Genomic DNA, 25,444 nt, shown 5'->3' with positions numbered 1-25,444 from the left:
GGAATTCCAGTCCCCAAACTTCCCCACAGATAGCGTGCTAGTAAAGCAAGCATAAGTTATTGCTACTTCTAAATACAATAATGGAGGCTTATTGAAGATGATATAAGTATTTTTGCACAATAAATCTATAGTTTCAGGTTTTGTCTATTAGGTTTTAAAACACCTTCTGGAAAAACACAGGAAGGTTTTTATTGATAGCAAATGCTTTTGAAATCTTCACAGAAGCAAGATTTGGAACAGAAAATGTCTAGTTATTAAACAGTTCAAAGCACACTGTATTTTTCTTTTAAAGCTTTTCCTTTATGTATGTATCCTTTAACAAATGTAAAATTTCAAAATCTGGAAATGATGTATTATCGTAACTAGTTAGGTGAACAAACATAAAAATATTATGTATTGGCTTTACAGAAAACATTTGTTTGGACTCACATTGATGTATCTGAATTCTATTAAAGCATGAACACACTCACCACCTCAGGAGAGAAACACATCACATGTTGAATGTACTTTGTTACAGGTAGCAGTTAAAACTTACTTATTCAAACAAAATACATTAAACTGACAATCAGAGTACAATTTAAAGATTTTCATTCCATTAATATCTGATCTCCTTAGCTCTGAAACCAAGGCTCAGCTATAAGAAATTCAATTTTACTAATCCATACTAATACTAACTTAAAAATATTAAGGCAAACAATCTTTTGAAACCAATGCATCAGAATGCCAGGCAATATTTAATTTCTTTTTCTTTTGTGTGTATAGTGTGTGCAGAGCATGTGTGTGTGTGTGTGTGTGTGTGTGTGTGTGTATGTGTGTATGTGTGCATCTGCGTATGTGCATGTGTAGGTGGAGGAAGACATCAGGAACCTTATTTCTTTAAGGCAAGAGTCTCCGACAACACTAGAAACTTGCTGTTCCAGCTGCAATAGCTGGCCAGCATGCTCCTGGGACCTGCAGGATTCTGCACCCCAACAATGATTACAGGCATGCAAATCCATGCCCAGCTCCTTACAGTGTTTCAGTTCTTGGAAAATCTGGTCCTTATGTCCACAGAGCAAATGTTCTTCCACACTGAGCCATCTCTTCAGCTCCATGGTTTTATTATTACTACTACTATCATCATCATATCATCACCATCATCAATCATCATCTTCATTATCATCGTCATCATCATCATATCATTATCATCACCATCATCATCACTGATAGTCTTACTAGGTAGACCAGGCAGGCCGCAAACTCACAGAGATCTGCTGTCCTCTGCCTCCTAAATGCTGGAACTGAAATTGTGAATCATAATGCCCAGCTCCATGGTTTTATTTTAATATTCAAATTAAGAAAAGATATTGCTCATTGTATTAGAAATATTCATCTCGATTATATGTATCTTCATTATTTATAGGTTATATGACAGTTTTATCTATTTGATCCACTGACAGTTGTCTTTTCCCACAATGGAAACATTTATTTATGTGTGTCTTCATGAGCACAGAGTCGTAAGTTCAGACTAAATTACTATTCACATGTGAGATGCTGCTGTGTAACACTGAAGAGGAATGACATGACTTCAGATGTGGAGTTTTCTCGTAAGCCACAGGAAGTGCCTACTCTCTGCCATCACAATTCAAAAGCTAAAACTGATATAGTGAATGAACTTATGGTTTTATTCCCCATCGTAGAAAGACTCAAAAGCATTTTATATAAAGAATACGGAGACTACCTGGAGTTGTGAGTAGCAGTCTAGTTATCTTTGTTTTACATCTAGTATCCTCCTATGAGTGAGTACATACCATGTTTGTCTTTCTGAGTCTGGGTTACCTCACTCAGGATGATTTTTTTCTAGATCCATCCATTTGCCTGCAAACCTCATGATGTCATTGTTTTTCTCTGCTGAGTAGTATTCCACTGTGTATATGTACCACATTTTATTTATCCATTCTTCAGTTGAAGGGCATCTAGGTTGTTTCCGGGTTCTGGCTATTACAAACAATGCTGATAAGAACATAGCTGAGCAAGTGTCCTTGTGGTATTATTGAGCATTCCTTGGGTATATGCCCAAGACTGATATAGCTGGATCTTGGGGGAGATTGATTCCCAGTTTCCTAAGAAAGCACCATATTGATTTCCAAAGTGGTTGTACAAGCTTGCATTCCCACCAGCAGTGGAGGAGACCCCAAGAAAGACACAGGGATCACCCAATGACAGAGAAATGGATGAGATCTACATGAACAACCTGTACATGAGTGGGAGTAATGAAGAGCAAGGGTCGAGGAAAAGAGAGCTTAGGAGAGCGAGAGATCCCAGCTGGATCAAGAACAGAGAGGGAGAACAAGGAATAGGAGACCATTATAAATGAAGACCACATGAGAATAGGAAGAAGCAAAGTGCTAGAGAGGTCCACAGAAATCCACAAAGATACCTCCACAATAGACTGCTGGCAATGGCCAAGAGACAGCCCGAACTGACCTACTGTGGTGATAGGATGACCAAACACCCTAATAGTCGTGCTAGAAACCTCATCCAATGACTGAGGGAACCAGATGCAGAGATCCACAGCCAGGTCCCAGGTGGAGCTCCAGGAGTCCAATTGGCGAGAAAGAGGGGGGTTTGTATGAGCAAGAATTGTTGAGACCAAATTTGGAAAAAGCACAGGGACAAATAGCCAAACGAATGGAAACACATGAACTATGAACCAATAGCTGAGAAGTCCCCAACTGGATCAGGCCCTCTGAATAAGTGAGACAGTTGATTAGCTTGATCTGTTTGGGAGGCCCCCAGGCAGTGGGACTGGGTCCTGTGCTCAGTGCATGTGCTGGCTGTTTGGAACCTGGGGCCTATGCAGGGACACTTTGCTCAGCCTGGGAGGAGGGGACTGGACCTGCCTGGACTGAATCTACCAAGTTGAACTCAATCCCCAGGGGAGTCTTTGCCATGGAGGAGATGGGAATGGGGGGTAGCCTGGGGGAAAGATGGGGGTGGGGTGAGAGGGAGTGGGAGGGAGTGGGGAGAACAAGGGAATCCGTGGCTGATATGTAAAATTAAATTAAATTATAAAACAAAATTTAAAAAAAAAACACGTAGCAGCAGCGCTGGAGCGATGGCCTGGCAGGAAAGAGCATTTGCTGCTCTTGCAGAGGACCTGGGCCTGGGTCCCTGCACCCACGTGGTTACACTAACGATCTGAAACTCCAGTTCCAGGGGATCCAATGACCTCTTCTGGCCTCCACAAGCACCAGCCACATACACAGTGCACAGACATACATGGAGCACTCACAAACATGTAAAGAATATACTAAATTACCTCATAAAGTCACTAATGCTTTATAAGACGCATATTATATACAAACTCACAATATCAATTAAATACCCATTATTTCCTCCATAATTCTAGATTCTTTAGTAATTTGTAATTCCAGCATTGAAGAAAACACTGCAATATGTCTTTTACTAGGACAGAACATGCTTCAACTTAAGCAACAGAACAGGCCTGTAGCAGAAGGCAGCCAGCCTATGGACAAGCCGTACTAAAACAACTACTTAAGACAGTCATGGGCTTGGGGTGGGGACGTGGGTGGTTCTTTGCTGTGCACACATGAGGACCTGAGTTGATCTCACCCACATAAAAGCCAGGCGTGGTAACGGGGCCTACGATCCTAGCACTGTGGCGATGGGGTGTGGGGGTGGAATGAGGTGAGGTAGGGATACACAGATCCCTGGGGCTTGCTGTTTCCTCAGAGTTTTGGGTCCAGTGAGAAGCCCTGTCTCAGAAGACAAGGTGGTCACTAGAGAGGTGGCTCAGCAACTAAGTGCACACACCTCTAGGAGACCAAGTTAGGCTCTGAGACCACACGCAATGGCTCCAACTCCAGGAGATCTCATTTCCTTGTTTGGCCTCTGAGAATACTGTATTCAAATTGACAACATCACACTCCCCATCTACATACACAGTTAAAAAGAAAAATAAAAGCCGGGCGGTGGTGGCGCACGCCTTCAATCCCAGCACTTGGGAGGCAGAGCCAGGCGCATCTCTGTGAGTTTGAGGCCACCCTGGTCTACAGAGCAAGATCCAGGACAGGCACCAAAACTACACAGACAAACCCTGTCTCAAAAAACCAAACCAACCAACCAACCAAATAAATAAATAAAATAAAATCTTTTCTGAAAAAAAAAAGGTGGATGGCTCCTGAGGAACAACACTCAAGATTGATCTCAGGCTCCACACACACACAAAAGCACAGGAATTACACACAGGTGAACAAGCATCTTCTGTACACACATGAAGGCTGATCTCTGGCCTCCATATACACACAAAGGCACATGCATCTGCACATACATGAACAAACATCCTCTGCACAAACAAAAGATAGCATGTCCTCAATCGTTACTCCTCATTCTAAATAGAAAGCATTATAAAGTTCTTTTCAAATAGCTATGACAATAACAATACAGTTATGACAAAGAAATGTGAAGTTATAAAGCTCTCATCCTAAAATACTTTGGGATTTGGCCAGTGTGGTCTACATATGAGTTCCAGGGCAGCTGTGTCCATGTGTGTGGGTTTAACTGAAAATCCATTTTTCTCTTGCATGCATTTATGATGCTAAAGTAGCCACCATCCTTATGTTTCAAACATAACTTTATTTAACTCAATATACTGATTTTTTGTGTGTCTGACGCAGAGATTTTGGAGACAGCTTTCATACAGAATGATAAGAACACGCGCTGGGTATGGTGGTGCACATCTTCAATCCCAGCGCTGGTGAGACAGAGGTCAAGCTTATCTCGGAGTTTGAGGATAGCCAACACGACACAGCAAGACCGTGCTATATATAACTTACGAAGTTGATTTTATGCTTTTCAAATTAAAAATGTAATAAATGACTTGTTTAATTACGTCAAACTCATGATCTAATTGGCCTATTTTTGCTAGCTCCATTTTATAGATGGCATAACTCAGACTAGGGAAGATAACTCATAGACATGAAACGGTGTAACAATTCAAATCTAGACTAACTTTCAATCTATACACCTAAACACTGTGATTTTAGAAAAGCAGATCTCAAACTTTACTTCAAACCAACCATGCCTGTCATTGTACTCGGAAGCTGGTGGTCTGGAGCCCACCTGGTAGCGCGCTAGCTCACCTCCCTGAGCTTGATGTGCCCTACTGCTTCTGAGTATCATGAGCCAGCATCCCCTGAGACCTACAGAGAGACAGTCTACAGCACAGAAAGGTGCCTGACCCTTGAGGATCAGAGTCTAGAAGTGGAGTCCCTGGGGCATGCTGTAGGGAGGGCTTTGGAGCACAGGCTGAACGGGGTTTTGATAGAAGAGTGAACAGAAACTGACAGAGAAGTCAATGTGACCTAGATGCAAAGGCCCGGCAGTGGAAATCAGACTTGTGGAATGGTTTAATCACCCTTCTTTATTTTAAAACACAACCTTAGATATTTTAATTCACTTGACTCTCAGACACACACAGAATTACTAACCTTCTACATTCATGGCTTCTCTCAGAACCTGAAGTTTCTTTTGTCTCTCTCGAATTCGGTCCAAAGCACTTGATACTGCAGAGGAGGTTGGCGCTTCTCGAGTGTGATACACTGGCTCCACTTTCTGAGGGCCAAAGACATCCAAGGCAATGCTTCCATCAGAGTACCTTGCCTCTTTTTTTCTAGGAGTGGGTGAAGTCCGTCCTGTTACTGCCTCAGGGTCACAGTGTTGGTACCTGTCAGTCTCTCCAGAAAAGTCTCTGTCGCCCGTACAAAGTAAGTCCATGGATGAAGCCCAGACCTTCTTCTTAGACAGCACATCAATTCCAGGGAAAACCTTTTTTTGTGGACTGCTAGTTTTGAACTGGTAAGGGGAAGAGACAGTCTCATAATCTTCATGCCTGGAGTTATTATCAGATGGGGTGTCCTTGAAGGAACCTTCCTCATCCTGTGTGTCTCTGATGGACAGAAATCCCATAGATTTACTAAGACCTTTGTTAAGAAAAGTCTGATGAGAGAATGGAGCCTTGTGCATGTCTAGTACATCAGAAGTGGAGCTTCTTCCTGGAATGATAAGAATCTTTAGAAAATCAGCTGGAATGAACCCACTACTAACAATGAACATGCTGCCAGTTCCCCAAGTTATCCCAGGGAGGGTCGGAGACAAAGGGACGACGGGAGAGTGAGAGTGGAAACAGCGCATCAGTTTGAGTCCAGGGTCTTTTTTTCTTTTGCTTTGCTTTGGCATTACTGGGGACTGAGCCTGGGCCCTTTTCCCCTCAAGAACTCTACCGCTGAGCCATGCCTGCACCACAATGTCCCTGACAGAACAACATAAATAATATATTGAACATATGCCCTTGAGTAGTATTGTTTCTATCAACAAAAAGTAAACTATTTTGTTTTAAAATGAAGACAAAAGTTGTTAATAACACCTAATTTTATAGAACAGTAGTTATCCATAAAATTATTGGGAATAATATAATGCATAATATACTCTTTTATCTCCTAGAAATGTAACTTAAAATGTGTTTCCAAGGAAAAAAACCCTGGTATATTCTGATCTTTTAAATAAATATGTTTAACTGAAGAAATAGAATTGTTTCTATTTTGAATAGGAAGAAAATTGTAATATATGGAATTATCAAGTTCAAGATTTTACTATAACTAGATGTTTTCAGAAAACTTTACTGTATCTGAAACTCAGATAATTTCCATCTAAATTGTTGAAGAAGTCCAATTTTTCATGATGACTATTACAGAGACTAAACTTTCTTCCTGTTGAATGGAATGCACCCCTATTTACCAGCGCCAACTCCCACGTCAGCTTTGTCTTTAGAGTTCTGCAGTCATAACCAAGTGTCTATCCTGTTGGTTTTCAAAGTTCTATGGAGACATATCAAAAATGTCCATTCAGCTAGATTAATTCTATGAATCAACAGACTCAACACCCAAAAATGGTATTTGTCCAGTACTGAAAAAAAATGTAGGAAATATTTTGAAGTTGCTACCTCAATGCCCCACAACACTGACAACTTTCTCTGGTATATTCTGTGATTTCTCTTTGAAAACAAACATGCTGTATAATATGACTAGATCCTTCTTAGTAACAAGAAATTGCTTGCAAATTCATTTGAGCCTACCAGTTGTCACTTTGAAGTAATAACTATAATGTTTAATTCCTTGATAATAAATTTACCCTAAAAATATGACAGTAAATTTACATCAGTTGATGCAACAATAACAATATAAACATCATGCTGTTTGTATTTCATGTTCAAGCAAAAAGGATCTAATTAAGCATAACTATTATGGACAACTTCCATACATGAAGTACAGAATCTACAGGACACTATAAAACATACTATACCACACCCAGGCAGATCATTACAAAATCTAGCTTCTAGCTGTGAGCATGGTTGTACCACAGTCCTTTGGGGTAAGTAACATTCTTACACACACCACATCTTGAAACTAGCAAGTTTAAAATTGTATGAACTTCAAAATAGACATATTCTCGGAAGCTGACAGAATACATAAGCTGAAAAATCAAAGAACTGAGAGGATTCAGGGGTCATGAGCCACACACAAACGCAGCCATCCTCCTGCTTTCTGCTGCCTGACTCTAGGCGAGTAGAGGAACTCCGGAAAACTCAAGCAGGGTATACTGACACACCCTAAGTTCACGCTCAACCATTCTGTTCCCTTGACTCACTTTCTTCGACAGCTCCGCTTTTCCTCAGTCTGTCATTTAGCTGACAACCCCACCTCATTTCCCATCAAGGAAACAGCCCCTCCGGGAGGAGTGTCTTCTCACCTGGATTATGGTACTGTCCCTGTTGTTTCCAAGGGAACATGAAGCTGCCAGCATGTATTCTGAGTTTCCCTCACTGCTGCCAAACGGTGTTTGTCTCTGGTTAACTCCTCTGCTATGCGCACTATTTCCCCCTCTTTATCGCGCCTTTCCCGTTAGTATACAACTCGAACCTAATCTTTCTCAAAGGACAGACTCCTCCAGTTGCACATTTCCCTTCAGCTGCCGTCTTTCCAATTCCTCTTTTCTTTCCTGATTTCCCGACTTCGGTCGGGCTCCAGCTACTCTGCACCTGGGTGGCCCTCGTCCCGCAGCACTGGGGCCTCCACATTGCCAAGCTCAGGGACTGCTCAGGTGAAGGCCTCTCACAGGCGACCTTTCTCCTCCACATTGCCAAGCTCAGGGACTGCTCAGGTGAAGGCCTCTCACAGGCGACCTTTCTCCTCCACACCTGCCGGGCTGCTTCTCCCTCTTACTCTTGATTTTTCCTAAACCTTTAATGTGTTTCCAAATGTTGGGCTTACTCAAGTATCAGGTTCAGAATTCCTTTTTTGTCTTTTCCTTATAAAATTTTATTAATATTTTAAGTATGATCTGGATTTGAAAAACTCCCACATTCACTTTCTTCAACCCGATCTTTTTGGGGAAGCTCTGGTCTCACACAACTGGAGCTTCTGCTACTGTGCCTCAGAAGCAACTCAAACTGTTCAGAGTTCAAATTCAACTTTTGTTTCCTGCTCCCAGAGTGACCATTCCTTTCCAATCTTTCCTAATACTGTAAGTGGCACTATTACCCAAATGATTACTCAAAATGGAAATACGGGCACTGTCCTTAAATGACGCGTCTTCCTTAGCTCCATCGGCAATTACTGATTTTAAAATTCTCAAAGACACCTTACTTGGTGTGTTAATCTCCAAGTCCACTGCCATTGCATCATACCCAGTGAATGATATCGACTGGCTAGACCACTGCTGTGACCCTGTTTCTATCAACTCCACTCAACATCCAGAATTCTCTTTTTACAATGTAAATTCCACCATGTCACTGTCCTGTTCAACAAATCATAGACAGCCTATCACTCGTAAATTGAAAACCTAGTTCTGCCCCAGGAATTCTTTGCTTTTCTCTGTTGTGCTCTTATAAATGTAAATATAAAAATATATACTTTTTGCCTCTTTTCTGGATCTTCCTCATGTCCAGTTTCTTTGCATTCAGTAGTTTTATTTTAATCTTTTCAAAAAATCAATTAACTTACTCATCTGTATGTGTATGGGTATTTTGCTTGTATGTATGTGCATCACATGTGTGCAGTGTCTACAGAGGTCAGAAGAAGGTACTGGATCTCCTGGGATTGGAGTTACAGAAGGTTGTAAGGCACTATCAAGGTGCTGGGAATTGAACTCAGGTCCTCTGGAAGAAGCCAGTGCTCATAACTGCTGAACCATCTCTCCAGGCTCCCAACTGTTTTATTTTAAATGGCACTTCTTCAAAGCAGCCAACCAACCCTAATGACACTGTAATGTAAATAAAACACTTACCAATGCACTGCAAGTCTCTTCGACTTGATAGAGAGAAGTCATGTCTGAGTTAGATTGTTAGTATTTATAACAATATATTAACTGGTCTTGGCATCTCCAGACCACACAGGTCTAAAGGAAATGCTAACTACACGGCTTTCAGGAAGCTGCTGTTTTACAGACAGGGTTCTATGGTTTTGATGAAAATAAATTAGATACAGAAATATTTCAGTTTACATCTATTGAAAGTCCAAGAAGTTAAGACCAACATAGGCTATATATTAAGACCCTGTCTCAAATAAAAAGTGGGGCTGGGGAGATGTCTTAGTGGTTAAGAGCACTTGCTGCTCTTACAGAGGACCCGGGTTCAGGTTGCAGTCCCTGCATGGCGGCTCACAACTGTCTATCACTCAGTTCCAGGGAACTGGACACCCTCTTCACTACCTTCCCCTGCACAACCTGATTTACACATTCTAAAATAAGAAGTTATTTTTTATAAAGGAGGTTTCCTTATGTAAAATAAAAGATTTAGTATAAAATAATAATTCTGAAAATCACAGATCTTACTAAATAAAGTAAAAGCATAATATAGCAGCATAGTTACTTTATGTTGCTAAGGCACTAGGAAAAATTCACCAACCTAGTAACTAAAAATGTGGGTTGGAATGTAGAACCTAGCCATACTGGTGAGAAGGAACACTGCATCCTAGGCTTGTGCTTATTCGATGCTTGAATCTGCTGGCCAAAGAGCATGTGCTGGTAACAGCAGTGCCATTCAATCATTTGTACTTGAGACTAAATAAAATGTACACGTTTGTTGGACTGCTTTCCCCATATTTCTAAACACGCGTGCAAGCTATTTGGATCATTTTACCCAATAAGTAATAAACACTATTGCAATCATCAATACAGCTGACAGTTGTGACAGCTGTGGCCACTGCCAGGCAGTGAAGCCGACGCTCTTGCTGCAAGCACTGCCACTGGGGCGGAGCTGCTGAGGCGAAAGGAAACGGTGCAGGTTGCTCATCCTGACACCCTCGCTCCTTCCTCATCCTGACACATTCGCTCCTTCCTCATCCTGACACACTCGCTCCTTCCTCATCCTGACACCCTCGCTCCTTCCTCATCCTGACACCCTCGCTCCTTCCTCATCCTGACACCCTCGCTTCTTCCTCATCCTGACACACTCGCTCCTTCCTCATCCTGACACACTCGCTCCTTCCTCATCCTGACACCCTCGCTCCTTCCTCATCCTGACACATTCGCTCCTTCCTCATCCTGACACACTCGCTCCTTCCTCATCCTGACACACTCGCTCCTTCCTCATCCTGACACCCTCGCTCCTTCCTCATCCTGACACATTCGCTCCTTCCTCATCCTGACACACTCGCTCCTTCCTCATCCTGACACACTCGCTCCTTCCTCATCCTGACACTCGCTCCTTCCTCATCCTGACACCCTCGCTCCTTCCACTGCACTGGCCGAGCACACCAGACGCCTGTATTAGGACAAGCGTCTCGCTGTAAGAATCTATACACTACATTATTTCTCTCACCTTATTTATTCAGTCACTTCCATTAGCTTTCCATACCCTTACTTCCAAGCAGAACAATAAGAAACTGTGTCTTATATTTATATAAGAATGCATTTTGTATTTGTAATTCCTTATAAAATAGCTTCCAAGAGAATGATGGCTGAGTGACTGATTACAGAACTTTTAAAATCCAGGTTAGGCAGCATCATTTAGCAGGAGGACTACTATCAAGAGACTTTGGTTTTAATTCTATCTTCCTAATCAACCCATAAGCTTGTGCAAGCCAGTCAATCTCCATGTTTCTCATTTCCTCCATCTACAACATGTGGGTATGATTTAACATTTCCTCTTTTAGAAATGACAGGATAAGTGAGTGAGCTAACCCATCTGAACTATTCTGAGCTCTTCTGAACAAAGGCAATATAAACTACATTTTGTCTCTTTTCTATTTCTAACTTGTTTTCCTAAGTATATTACTATCTTCCAAGAGGGGAGTTACAAGTTCTTTGAGAGAAAATAATAAAATCAGAAATCAGGAGGTTCCCATAAAAGCCTCAGATCTGTTCTTGAATAGAGCATCACATTGTTCCAAAGATAAAAGGTAGACATTGCTATCTCTTCAGGAGGCTCTGAGCTCATTTACAGATACATATTATCACCAATTATAAGCATCCAATTTTAAAATGAAACCGCAAACACTCTCCTGGAGAGTATACAGTTTGCTAAAATCCAAATAGGGAGCAATAAATATAGAGTGAAGGGCTACAAACAAAGATTTAAGAAAACCAGGGCGAAGTGGTGTACACACCTTTAACCCAGCACTTGAGAGCCAGAGGCAGGTGGATCTCTGATTTTGAAGCCAGCCTGGTTTACAGAGTGAGTTCCTGGGCAGACAGGGCTACACAGACAAAACTTGTCTCAAAAGACGGACAAACAAAAAAAGATTTAAGAATATAAAAAGATTTCATGGGGTATATTCCCAATTGTTTCAATTAAATTTGTATCCATCAGTCACCTTTTCCCTCTCACACACACTCAAAACGTCACATCTCTGGGAAGGGAACTTCAGTTGTTAAAGGAGGCTCCTGAGTCCCCAACTGTCCTAAAAATGTGTTCGAGTGCACAGAAAAGAGAAAGAGTCACACCCCCGAGGTTCTGAACCATCACCACCTATCTGATGGTGTAGGTTTCCCCTAACGCTTGGCAGAGAATGCTTGTGTTGTATGTGTGTGTGGCTAGTGAAACCATGCTATCGGTCCTGGCAGTATTAAGTAACAAAGTAGGGGCAGACAGCCCACCAGTTTAGGACTTCACTCTTGTGACAGATTTCAGAAGCAAGATTCCAGAGACACCTTTCAAGGTCATCCATCCATTTATACACAAAATAGTAAGCGGTATTAAATTGGCAATCAAATTATAGATAGAAGTATCATCCATAAATTGGCTTGCTTCTTTAACCTGATTCTGTATCTCACTGCTCGTCCTATTGCTTTCCTTATTGAACACTTTGATCAGGATCCTAAGACATTGAAGCTACCAGTTAACAGACACTTCTAACTGGTGAATACTGAGGAGGGTGTTTCACTAGCAATGGAGAATTACAGGAGACTGGGCTACCAGTAACCAGAAAGTGAACAAGTGTGCCCCAAAGAACATCAGCATCCTAGAATACTGTCCTTTAACAGTTAATCATTTCCTTGTCTTAAACCTCTGAAATTGTGTAAACCGCTTCTGACCAGTGGAGGCTTTAATTAGCATACTTTCCTCGCTTCAGTTTTGTTGAAGTTTGTAAGACTGAAAAAGGAACTTAAAATGGCTGCTGTACAGTATTCTTACTACTGTGTAAGCGCTGGCCAAAAACATCAGATGATTCCTCCTCCACTATATTTAACCAAAACAAGGGTGCAATTTCTACTCCAAATGGGACTGAAAGAAATGCTTGATTCTACTCTTACTCAAAAATAGAATTAGAAAAAAAATCTGGTTTAAACCTGAGCAACAAATTTTAACTTTTACAGAATATAAATCAATGTCTATTAATGATTTGTTAGTTTGTAAAAAATTACCTGCATTGAAACAGTCCTCAAATCATAATTCTAAAGCTCTACTAAGCAATGCCACTGAGTAATTTGTCATAAACAAAGGAGTTTAAACTTATTTTCAAACTTGTAATGCTTTGTTACAGTAAGAAAAGGGTCAAATAATAAGACAGTGAGATGCTTTTTCTTTTTACCCATATCTCACCCAAGGTTTAAAATCAGTGAAATAATAGGAGTCACACATATTTCTTTATAAAAACAGTAAAAAGTTACATCATGAAAACAGGATTCTACTACATTTCACTGTCTAACATTGTGACAAAATTCTTTATCATGCTCATACAGTCAACGGATATTCATTGAACATTTACAAAATAAACTGAACATAATGTATCAGCAGGTTTTTCTTCTGTCCAGGAAGCTAATCCTGCATAACTTCTTATTCAACAACACATAAGTAAACTGCTAGGTAGGCTATGCTACAGAGTAGATATGGATTGGATTCAGTCTCTAGCTGCCCTGAAATACCATATAACGAAACATTAAAACCGTGAAATGCTGATGGTAATAAAATGTACTGTGTTAACATTTCACAGCCTTTAAATTTCATAAACGAAACACAGCAGGGTAGACCCTTGAAGATATAGAATAGAACAAAAGTATCACACCATTCTGGGGAGGTCTTGAAAGAACACAAAACACATAAAATAATTAATCATTAATATATAAAATTGTATTTATTAAATGAGCAAGTAACACATAATAAAATGTTCACTGCACTGCACGACCACATAACTGACAGCAGGAGAGAATAGGGGGGACTCCAGGAAGGCTGGAGACACAACAGGAAAGGGAAGGTAGAGAAGGAACCTGTGGGGAGGTGGGGACCACAGACGAGGAAACACAGGAGGGAGAAGGGGAGGAAGGAGGCGGGAAGACAGAGAAAGGTAAGCATTGCCAGCCTAACCCCTCACTGAAGTGTTCAGGATGAGTCCTTAAAGAAGACTGCTGTGGCTTCTACTGACACTCATAAAGAATTCTCTATTGTTATGATTCTGTTCTGCAAAGCAGAGTGACTGAAGCTGATGGATTCTTTGCACCAACGTCCATATTATACCGTGGTTGAAATCCTAGTGCAGTACAAAGAGAAACAGACTTTTCCCATAGAATGTGTCCACATATCTGAGGGATGTGAGTGAGTACAGTAAAGGAAACACTGGCAAAAGGATGAAAAATACCTTCGCTGCTATCAGGGCATTCTAAAAACTAAGTGAGACAAACCTCACTTTGTACTTTTTATCCACACATAAATAATAAATATTAGGAAAGATTCTTGATCTAACCAAGACCAAATTTACTGTCTTCAAACCAAAGTTAAAGATACTTTTTCAGAAACAATAATAATCTTTACTTATAGCAAATAAAGCAGGAAAAGGGCCATTTAACCAACTAGAGCACCACAGAATCCTCACAGAAACACCTGCACTGCTCCTCTTGACTTCAGGAGAAACGGGATCCTGGTTTAGAGCACATACCTTTTGCTTAAGAGATTTCTGAACTCTGCAAACAGTCCAGATAATCAAGGATCTATACTTCAATTTTACAAGAAAGGTTTCTCACAAGGTTGTTCTGTTGTTTGTTTTTTAAACAAAATAGCCATATGCTGGTTGTCTGGTTAAATTAAAAATTAGAAATGCTAATTTTCTAACTTATTTTATTAGACTGCATACATTTGAACATGTTTTATTTGAATATACTTGTTATTTTTATTTTTTTCTTTGAGCAAAATATTCTTGCTAAAGTTTATGTTATCGTGCCTTTCAATAATTCTTGATGAGAAGTAAAAAGAAAATAACAAATATAATCTACAAAATCAAAATTTATTTTATAAAAAAGCCAAGCTTGATTCTTAGCACTTAAAAAAAAAATCTCATTTTTGCTGGGTGGTGGTGGTGCATGCCTTTAACAGGCCAGCCTGGTCTACAGAGTGAATTCCAGGACAGCCAGGGCTACACAGAGAAACCTTGCCTTGAAAAAAAAACAAAAAAGAAAAATAATTTTAAAATCCTATTTTTATATCTACTTTTATCTCAAATATTTAGAATTTCCATGCATTAAAAAAAAAGCCCATTACATAATCATTACAGATCCATAGCATGTTACCACCAAATAAGCAAATAATATTTATTTAGCGAGCACCCTATAACCGATGGCAGTATTTGACAAGAGAAGGCTCCCCCATACTGATGAAATCAATTCAGTGGTTACCACTGATGACCAGCATTGAAAGTGAAGTCAAGAGAGGACACGAGCACTCGGTAAGCGCAGTGCTGCTCTCTGGACTTTGTCTTGAGTGTTGTCATGTTCATAGAGACATGTATGTGCTCACCTGGCCATGCTCTAACCTAACTCTAATATAAAATACCTTGATAACCTAAGTAAATGATGGCACTGATGGAAAACAAACCCTGGAAAGGACAGAGGTGTGCGTGGGAGTTCTGACAGTTAATGCTTTTTATAGAACTGTAATGTTTATTTAGTATTGTACCTGATGTTTTTCTCTGTTCCCTGGCTTCCACTCTGCATCCTTACATTCTCATGAGCCACAGTTACAACTGATTGGATTTCTAAGCCAGGAAGCACATTTTCACAGACAAGAGAGTAAGATCAAGGTCTAGAAAGTTCCTGTTAAAACACACTTACCTGTGGGTAATCCTTTTCCTCTCAATCGGTCTCGAATAGCCTGGCTTCGGTCAGGCTTTTGTTCACTGCTACGGGAAAGCTGATCCGTCTGTACACAGGTAATCAAAAAATCAAGTTTGATAAAATCATCTCCCCTTTTTGCCAGCGACTCTCCACAGAATAGCACACTAGCCAATCTTGAGGGTTCAGCACCGAGTCAGGAGACTCCACAGCTGACTGTAACTGTTATGGCCTGGATAAGACTGACATGGACCAGGACGGGCCAGTCCATCTTCAGAAAGGGGCAACAGACAGCGTTCTGCATCTGGGGACTCAAAGCTAAAATCAGCTCCTTTTGAAAGCAGTATCTTGAGGTATTCTTTTCTTCTTTTCCCAATAACTATTTTCATCTCTCAAATTAGACTTATACAATTTTAAAGCTATATTTATTTTATAGTATAAAACTTCCTCTGGTTACAGTTATACATTGAGAATACCAGTTTAAATTATCTCAGAAGTAATTTCCTAGATACTGTCTGCCAGAATTACAGTCTGCTAAATTTTTTTTTTTTTTTTTTTTTTTTTGGTTTTTCGAGACAGGGTTTCTCTGTGTAGCTTTGCGCCTTTTCCTGGAACTCACTTGGTAGTCCAGGCTGGCCTCGAACTCACAGAGATCCACCTGGCTCTGCCTCCTGAGTGCTGGGATTAAAGGCGTGCGCCACCACCGCCCGGCTAGTCTGCTAAATTTTTAAACTGGATATGCTCGCAATAGTTTAAATTGGTGTTCCATGGAATCCTCTTTGTAACAAAACGTTTCAGTGTCTGAAATTCCAATGATGGTAATCATTGAGAGTTACATAAAATAAGCCCAAATTATGTCAAACTCTATGTTATATAGGATAAAAAATTAGAGAACACTGGTTTCTTTAGACAACCAAAACCAGGATAATATAGATTAAAACTGAAAACAGAATAGTGATGCTAAGTTAAATGTAGTCAAAGGCTTATGTCCACGCTTGTATCTATGCACACACATTTTAATATTTCTCCATTACAGAACTTCATGTGTAAATTAAAATTCTGTGTCAGTAGCATAGCCACAGTTCAAAGCATTTTATTTCCTATTTAAAAGAAGATTTAGATGAAGTATTTCTGAAATGATGCTGTCCTTAATTGCAAAACTAGTATCAGTTCAGATCATACCGCACTGTTGGTGATAGGAAAACAGTGAATATTATACACACTTGTGAATGTCTGCTTTGAGACAGCTATTAATATCAACTGCCAGTTAGTAAACAGTTATTGTATGCCAGGCATTCTGTAGTGCACTACAAATGTTATACCTGACCTTGATAAAAAAAAAAAAAACCTTGTGTGGTACACATCATTCTTATTTTCATAACTATTACAGAGGTTCTGAAATAGCAAAACCACAGTTAGAAGCACCTGAAGGTAGCTCAGTTACCTTCACAGCTGTCTTAGGTAACATGGACAGATGGTCTATAGTAATAGTCATATTTTATAGTTAGTCAAAATTAAGGTGACTATATTGTAACACCAGAAGAACCCAGGCACTGGAGCTGGCCTGCTGTGACTCACAGCTGATAAATCTTACGGAACTTTATCTTCCACAATAGCCACTGGAGGCAGTGATGGCTTTAGCCGAGGGAAGAGCACACATAGATTCCGACTATGTCTCTCTTACGAACCACACCATGTTTTAGCAGCTTCAGTTTTGTTTTTTTTTTTTAATGAACATATAGAAATAAAACAAACAAATTAAATAAAATGGGAACAGCCATAGCAAGAGGATTCTACCCACCAGCCCCATTACCTATTTGCCTTCCCATCACAGTATCTCTAAGGTTTAGTGGGAAGATAGTCCACATTTGGTTTAGGAGATCTGAGCCCATTTCTCAACAAATGGCAAAGTGTGTGGGGTATGCATATATTCCGTTTGCCAGGCAATATTCCTGGTTAAGATGGAGGAATCAAACCTCCTAAGAATGAGGAATTAAGAGGAAGTTAGAGAGAATACCGTGAGAGCACAAATCTGGAGCCCACACAGAAGGGACAAGCACTGAAGGACCATCACATCGTAAGAGCAGGTAAGTATATATGCCGATCAGAATGCCAACACCAATGACAGCCCCCGACAGAGAGAACAGGACAGAACAGTTTAAGGGATGAACAGCAGAGGTGGGATTATTAGATGTGGATTTCATTCTTTAGTTCTTTACATCTCGGATGAGAGAAAAGGGAGGTATCCAAGTCTTAAGCAGCAACAGAACTATGGATTACCTCCCACGAGAGAATGTGGAGAAGGCTGAGAATTACACAGGGGATTCTGACAAATGAGGGCCATGAAAGAGGTCTAGAAATAGAAGGCACATTCAGTATTTCTGAAACTCGTTTTGTAGGCCACTGCAAGGCGATTACAGCGATGTGCTAAGAGCTCTGCAGGAAAAGAGCAAAGCAGGAAAGCAGGGAAGGACGGGCGACTCCCAGCGGGAAAACAAAATTCTTTTAAAAAACAGATGGCTTTTATAAAATGTGAGGGACCACAATAGAAGTCTACATTTTAAAGAACTGTGTGGAGTAAACAATGAACATTGAAACAATAAACTCCACTTTTTCCCTTAATTTTGAAAAACTGCTACTGTACATTTAAAGAAAACTTGTGACATTACTGAATTTCAAAATATAACTCTGTTTTCAAATTAGAACTGTAGCTTACCCCAGAAATATTTCCCAGAACCAGCTTTACCAGCTGCTTCACATAGGAAAACGAAGGTGCACAGTTGCTATTCCTAACATGGGCGCTGCAGGCATCCAGGACGGTCCGCACCGACACCCGAGCATAGATCACATCCTCACACATGCCTAGGAGAATGCTGTTGAGATGGTCCCCCAGCTTGATGGGCTAAAAGGAAAGGAAAAGCCACATTAGTAAGTGTAGGTAAATCTACCACAAGAAAAGCCTTTCTAGGAGCCTCAGGACCACAGCCAATGTTGGAGGAAATGGAGTCTTTTCTATTGGCAATTATGTCTTACCTATTATTTGACTTGAAAACCTTAATAGGAAGAAGTTACCAGGTCTTCCTAGATATAAAATGTGATTTTTTTTTTAAAAAAAAAAAAAGCTGTTGATTTTGTAATAAAGAAATGGTTGGTTTTTGTTTTTGTTTTTTTGACAGGGTCTTACTGCCCAGCCCTGACTGACCTGGAACTCTCTCTATTGACCAGGCTGGTCACAGAGAATCCTGCCTCACCTCCCATGTGCTGGGCTTAAAGGTATGTGCCATCATGTCTGGCAGAATTGGAATTCTTTGACTACTTAAATAATTTGAGAAATAGGGACAGTAGTTCAATATTCAGTATCCAATAAGATATATATTCTCTATATAATTTGTTATTTGTATAAGGTAGAAGATTCCAGATATTGAAATGATTCAAGATCAGCTAAATGAAATGGGATCCCTATTAATCTGATGAAATAAATCAGAATGTAAAATTATTTTTGTTAGTTAATTTTTAAGTTATAACATCCAAATGGCCAATAAGCATATAAAAAGATAATTAACATCATTATTCATCAAGAAATACAAAAAATAGAAGAAAGCATTGCTGGGCTGGGTGCAGCTCACTGTAAATACCTGCTGGCATGTGTGAGGTCGAGGTTCAATCTCCAGTACCCCCCAAAAATGTATTTAACGAACTAAAAGTCTAATAATAGTACATACTGGCCATATATACACACTGCTATCCCTGTCTAAGCTCCAACAAAGGTAACACTGACATCTCCTCCACTGATGCATTACTTTATGTCACAAGCTTCGATGTGATTTCCTTTAAAAAGATTTCCTTTAAAAACCTATTCTAACCCTGGGATATAATCGGAAGATCCAGCTTTGTTCTTCCGTTTCCACTAATAGAGCCTTCATTACATAACGTTGTATTTATCTATTTAGCTGTCTGTATCTTCTAGTAGATTCTACAGGTGTGGCCAACAGCAGGCCTAAAATCTAGTGTTTCGTCTCATACAAAATAGACATTAAGTATTTTTTTTTGTTGTTTTTGTTTTTTTCGAGACAGGGTTTCTCTGTGTAGCTTTGCGCCTTTCCTGGAGCTCACTTGGTAGCCCAGGCTGGCCTCGAACTCACAGAGATCCGCCTGGCTCTGCCTCCCGAGTGCTGGGATTAAAGGCGTGCGCCACCACGCCCGGCTCGACATTAAGTATTTTTAAATTAATATTAAGCATTTCTAAAATGGTAATGATTTATGATCATAAAGTATGACTTTACATTATTTTGTATCATTGATATAGTTATCAGAAAAGAATACAAAGCAATAATATTAGACTACTACATTTTATATGATAGTTATGTTGCATGAGAAATAACATCAACACCTCCATTAACAACTGACTTCCTCATATATATTCACAGAATTGAAACTAAGGAGAGAAAGAAAATATACAAAAATTTCCAAGAGGTAAATTAAATTGAGCTAAGTTGAATAATATCATTCATCTCATGAATTTAAAGATGTATGAATTTTGGACTAAAATTAAAGGTGTTTAATTCTTTTAATATTCAATAAAAAAAATCTGCTTTTGTATTTCTAAATGACTAAAATAAACTCAATTTTTTTCTCCTCTTTGTCCTCCTCTTCTTCCTTTTACTGTGTGTGTGTGTGGTGTTTGTGCTATGTGTGAATGCTCTGATAGGTAGGTAAGTGTGTAGATATATACATGCGTACACTGGGTGTCTTCCACTATCCATTTCCACACTGTTATTTGAGGCAGGTTCTCTCACTGAAATTGGAGCCACCCATTAGTCACATAGCTGACCAGTGAGCGCTGGGAACCTGCCTATCCCCATCCGCCAGGCACTAGTGCTGCAAACACGCTTGATCATACCCTGTGTGACAGACATCTGAACACAGGTTATCATGCTTGTAGGGCAAGCAGTTTACCATCTGAGCCTTCTCCCAGCCCTAAATGAAATACTAAATGTAACAATTTAGCTTTGATGAAAAGAGATTTCAGGAATAAGAACTATTTTAAGACAGAAATACTCAAACTAGCCCAATGATCTGAATCCAAGATCTGAGAGTTAACCTGGGGTGTGTTTCTGCTACTCCAGGAGCTGTGAAATGGGGTTCCCAGTGTTGTTCACAGGTTGTCCAGTCTCACTCTGACTGCATACATGTGACCAATTTGTGAACAACACACAGGATAAGATGCCAGTGTGCCTGGCAGCATGATGTAGAACACACATAATCACACCAAAGGGCTCTGTAAAAAGTGGAAATAGGTGTCAATATGAAAACATCACAAATGTGAAGCTTCACTTACCTGGCTTTGAGGTACTTCGTGATCGGCCCCCCAATACAACGTCATTCCAAGAGAATAAATATGGATCTAGGAATAAAAATTTTTATAAAAAATCACTTTATGGTAAAATAAAAAAATTTAACAAGTAGTATACTTTCTTTGCTCCAAAGGAAGTATAATGTATAATTTGAGAAAAATCATTTTATATCTTACATAAAAGCATAAGAGAGTATAAAATAAATAAAAATTAAAGAGGTGCTGATTAGAATAGACACATAATCCCTACTACCAACTCAGTCAACTTTCAAAGAATAATCATTGTGTTAGCTTTTACTTAGTTTCTTCATGCAAACTTAAGGCAATGTGAATATATATTCTTAATCCTTTTACCTAACATTTAAAATGTATTCGATGCCTTGCTCCTCCCCCCCCCCTCTGCTACCCCCACCTGAGACAGGGTTTCTCTGTGTAACGGTCCTGGTTGTCCTGCAACTTAATCTGTAGACCAGGCTGGCCTTGGACTCAGAGATCCACTTGCCTTTGCCTCCCTAGTGCTGGGATTAAAGATGTGCACCACCTTGCCCGGCAACCTTGCACTTTTAATAAATTTACCAACAGATATGTGTCTGTGTTAACTGTTGGAGACCTTATCCCTTTTATGGGAGCCCACAGAGGCTTCCTAGTGAGAACATACTCAGGCTCAGAGAATCTGAGCTTGCTTTACCTAGCAGGGCTGCATAAGGAGATGATTTGGTCACAGGTGTCTGGAAGGATCTACACTTGGCTGTATGGTATGCTTTGATGTTGTAAGGGGGAGGTCTTTTGCCTCTCCCCTTGGCATGTTATAAAAAGCCCTTTTCAATAAAGGATGAGACTGGTAGGTACTGACTCAGGCCCTCCCAAAGCTATCCTGTGTTTCTATCTTTCTTCTCATTGTCTAGGTCTCTCTTTCTATCTATCATTTCTTAATTCTTCTCTCCTCCACCTAAGAACCCTTCAAAAGGTGGGAGCCAGACTCCCACAGGTAGCATCCTGAAGTGAGACATAGGTACTGAGGATAAAGGAAGGAACAGCATGGAGAAGGGGACATGCTGGGTAATGAATTAAAGGAGGCAGTGATACTGTGTTCTTCAGGAGTAAAACTGTAAACTCAGAGTAGTTAAAGTTAGGCTGGAGCAAGTATCTCTCTGTCTCTGTCTCTATTAAACTAAATCAAAGTAAGTCATAAAAGTATTCTGAAGTTTAGTTTGAGAAACGTAGGCTTAGGTATATCAGGGTAGAATAGGCTTTAGGTATAGGGATATTGTGAAGTCCTAGGCATGATAGTAACTTAGAGCAGAGTAGGTTTCCCAAGTGGGACTTGGGACGCACAAAGCAGCATCCAGGACTGAGCAGCCACTGTGGACGTGGTGGTCTGAGAGAGTGGCTTCACAAGTCCCCACCGCAAGCACAAGCAGCAGTGGGAGCAGTGGCTGACCAAGCATCAGCAGCTGAGACCTGCGGGAGAGAGAGCCAGTGCCAGCAGTGAAGGTCTGCATACTTTCTGCAGTGAAAAAGACACAGTGAGGAGGAGCATTGCGGCAAGTGCACAGCAGAGACTTCAGACCCCAGCAACCAGAGCAGGTCTGTCTCCAGGAGCCAAACTGGAGACCAGTGAGGGATGCCTGGGAGAGCGCAGGCAGAGAGCTGAGTGGGCAGCTGGAGGGCTAGCACACAGGGCACCATGGCAGCTGCCCAAGACACAAAGCCTCCAGAGAGGAATGCCTGCAGTGAGCACACCAGGAGAGAGAGAGAGAGAGAGAGAGAGAGAGAGAGAGAGTGTGTGTGTGTGTGTGTGTGTGTGTGTGTGTGTGTGTGTGTGTGTGTGTGTTTTCTGGGAATACGGAAATAGGCCTGACTACTTTGAGCAGTGGTGAGCAGGGGTCCCTGCAGAGTAGCATCCCCCCGAGGGTGAGACCATGGTGGAGGTAGTGCTGCAGATCCAGGGGAGACAGCTAGCTGACAGAATGCCTGGGTGTGATGTGCCCTGGAGTGGAGAGTGCAGAAGTCTTGAAATCCTCCCTGTAATGGCAAGTGCAGGGTCTGTGTCCCCTGCAGTGGCTGCAGAGCAGGAGCAGAAACTGCTGAGTGAGGCAAAGCTGCACTCCAGGCTGAGCAGCTGGAGCTCCCAACAGCAGTGAGGTGGAGCTGTGTGCTGCCCTGAGGTTAGTGTTCCAACCTTGCAAGCAGGGAAGCCCACGGAGGCTTCCAGCACCCAGGGTGCTGAGTGCAGGACCACTTGCAGAGCAGGTAATGGGACCCTTGGAAGCCACAGCTTGTAGCAGGTGGGAGGCACTGGAAGGCACCTGGAGCTCCTGTGGTGTGAGGTCCTTGAGAACCCTCAGACCTCAGGACTGGGATTGTAAACAGCTGAAAGGAGCCAGCAGCCAAAGGTGCTGTTTCTGTTTGCTGGCTGTAAGGTTTCTTTTGAGAGGACTCTGCCCCGGGCCAGCTAACAGTTTTCACCTTAGAGCAGACTGCCTAGAACCGCTACGGACTGCTGGGAAGCACAGCTGTAGCTGAGAGGAAAAGTTTCAGAGAAGCTGGTTTGAACTGAACTGCTGCAAGCAAGGGGAACTGCAAAAGCTGTAGTTATGGGACTCCTCATATTTGGAGCTGTTTGCTTCAGAGTCACTACAACCTGGGACTGCTATACAGGAACTTCAGGGCAGCTGACGTGCCAGGCCCTGATTTCGTGCACTAAAAGGAACTTTTAGACTAGTACCAGAACTGTCTTTTTGAACTTTTCAGACTTAAGATGGACAGGAATGGTACAACTGCAATGGGACAGTTTTGAATTCACTTATGCATATAGATTTTATTAACTGTAATGACTTATGAATTGTTTTGTGTATGCATATATGCTTTGTATGCATACATTAGCTGTGGTGACTTATGAACTGTTTTGTGTAGAAATGGAGAAGTTTGGGTTTTTCTTTTTTTCTTTTCTTTTGTTTTTTTTTTCCGAGACAGGGTTTCTCTGTGTAGCTTTGTGCCTTTTCCTGGAACTCACTTGGTAGCCCAGGCTGGCCTCGAACTCCCTCTGCCTCTGACTCCTGAGTGCTGGGATTAAAGGTGTGCGCCACCACCACCCAGCTTGGGTTTTTTTTCTACTCTGCCTCAAGATGAAACTTAAAAATTATAAAGAAAGTGTGAGTTAATATTCCTCAGTCTCTTTAATTTTGAAAAAAAAATATTTTCTTGTCCTTTGAGTGGATTAATGTTAACTTGTGTTAATGTACCTTATGTTTTGTTAGCAAGAAATGCAAATAGTTCTATTAAGAGATTGCTTTAAAGTGTAAGGAGTTTTATTAAGAGATTGCTTTTGGATGTTTGCTAAAGTTTGTAAAGTGTAAATAGTTCTATTGAGAGTTTGCTTTTGGATGTAAGTTTGTAAGAAATGCAATTGTGTACAGTAATATTCACGATAGAATTATGATGTTAACCTGTTAATGTTAATGTTAATGGTGATCCTAAGGAGATTTTAGGTTTGATGTGGTTGCATCAGGAGTTTACTGATTCATTTGATGCAGTTATATCATAAGTTTATTGATTTTAAAACAGGGCTTGGTGCAGCTGAAACTGCTATAGACATCTTAGACCAATTCAAAAAGGCCATCTATCTTGGTTATCCTCTACTCCTTTACTGGAAGGTATGACAGCCAAAGGGAACAGGAGTACTGCTGTGGTAATCCCAGCTACTTGCAAGCTCTGAGTGGAAAGCTGATTCAGAGCTGTATGGAGTTAAACTCTGTACCCTCATTTGAGATTTAAATTATAAAGAGGCTAGTGGGGATTAATCCAGGCCCTCCAGAAGCTATCCTGTGTTTCTGTCTTTCTTTTCTCTGTCTAGGTCTCTATTTCTATCATTTAATTCTTTTCTCCTCCACCTAAGAACCCTTCAAAAGGTAAGAGCAGGTTCCCACACCCTTTTTCAGTGCTACACAGAGTTTCACTGTCTATTGCAGTACTATTTACTAAAGTTTATCCAAACTTTTATGTTACATGTTTCAGGAATCATTATTTTAAATGCAGATATTTCTCTTGAATTGATTCTGAAATTATTTGAAAGCTATACCTGAATACAGCCCTCCACATGTATGTACTAGTAAGGAATCCTAAGAAAAGCACGCCTGCACATTCTGCTGCTGCTGCTCTTGCTGTCACCAGACTCTATGGCAATGGTTCTCAACCTTCCTAATGCTGTGACCCTTTAACAGATGTGGTGACTCCCAACCAGATTATTTTTGTTGCTACTTTATAACTGTAATTTCACAACTGTTATGAATCATCGAGTATCTGACATGCAGGAGATCTGATGAGTGTCAAGACCCACAGGTTGAGAACCGCTGTTCTAGTTCCTTCAGCCTTCCAACATATACTGTATACCACTGACGGTCTGGGAACTGTCCAGGCTTTAACCCCAGGCTGAGGTAGCTGAGGTTCTCTGCATCTCCAGTGTGCAGATGCCCCTGGCTGGATTCCCAG

At 40.8% G+C, this 25,444-nt stretch overlaps 1 protein-coding gene across 6 annotated transcripts in view; it reads right to left on the bottom strand.

The window, feature by feature from the left end:
- Positions 1–25,444, bottom strand: part of Ptpn13 (protein tyrosine phosphatase non-receptor type 13) — a 190,523-nt gene that overhangs the window by 102,426 nt on the left and 62,653 nt on the right. For 5 of the 6 annotated variants that reach the window (XM_037209228.1, XM_028867296.2, XM_037209229.1 and 2 more), the window contains exons 4-7: positions 20,939–21,004; positions 18,317–18,502; positions 15,601–15,688; positions 5,493–6,056 (exon numbers count right to left, since the gene is read on the bottom strand). In XM_037209228.1, the coding sequence (XP_037065123.1) occupies positions 5,493–6,056; positions 15,601–15,688; positions 18,317–18,502; positions 20,939–21,004 (904 nt within the window). The remainder of the gene's footprint in view (positions 1–5,492; positions 6,057–15,600; positions 15,689–18,316; positions 18,503–20,938; positions 21,005–25,444) is intronic. The other variant, XM_037209230.1, reaches the window with a different exon arrangement.

Source organism: Peromyscus leucopus, chromosome 10 (genome assembly GCF_004664715.2).
Source record: "Peromyscus leucopus breed LL Stock chromosome 10, UCI_PerLeu_2.1, whole genome shotgun sequence".
In the NCBI taxonomy this organism is placed as follows: Eukaryota; Metazoa; Chordata; class Mammalia; order Rodentia; family Cricetidae; genus Peromyscus; species Peromyscus leucopus.
Note: the sequence above shows the minus strand (reverse complement) of the source record. Positions and strands in the feature narration are given on the sequence as shown.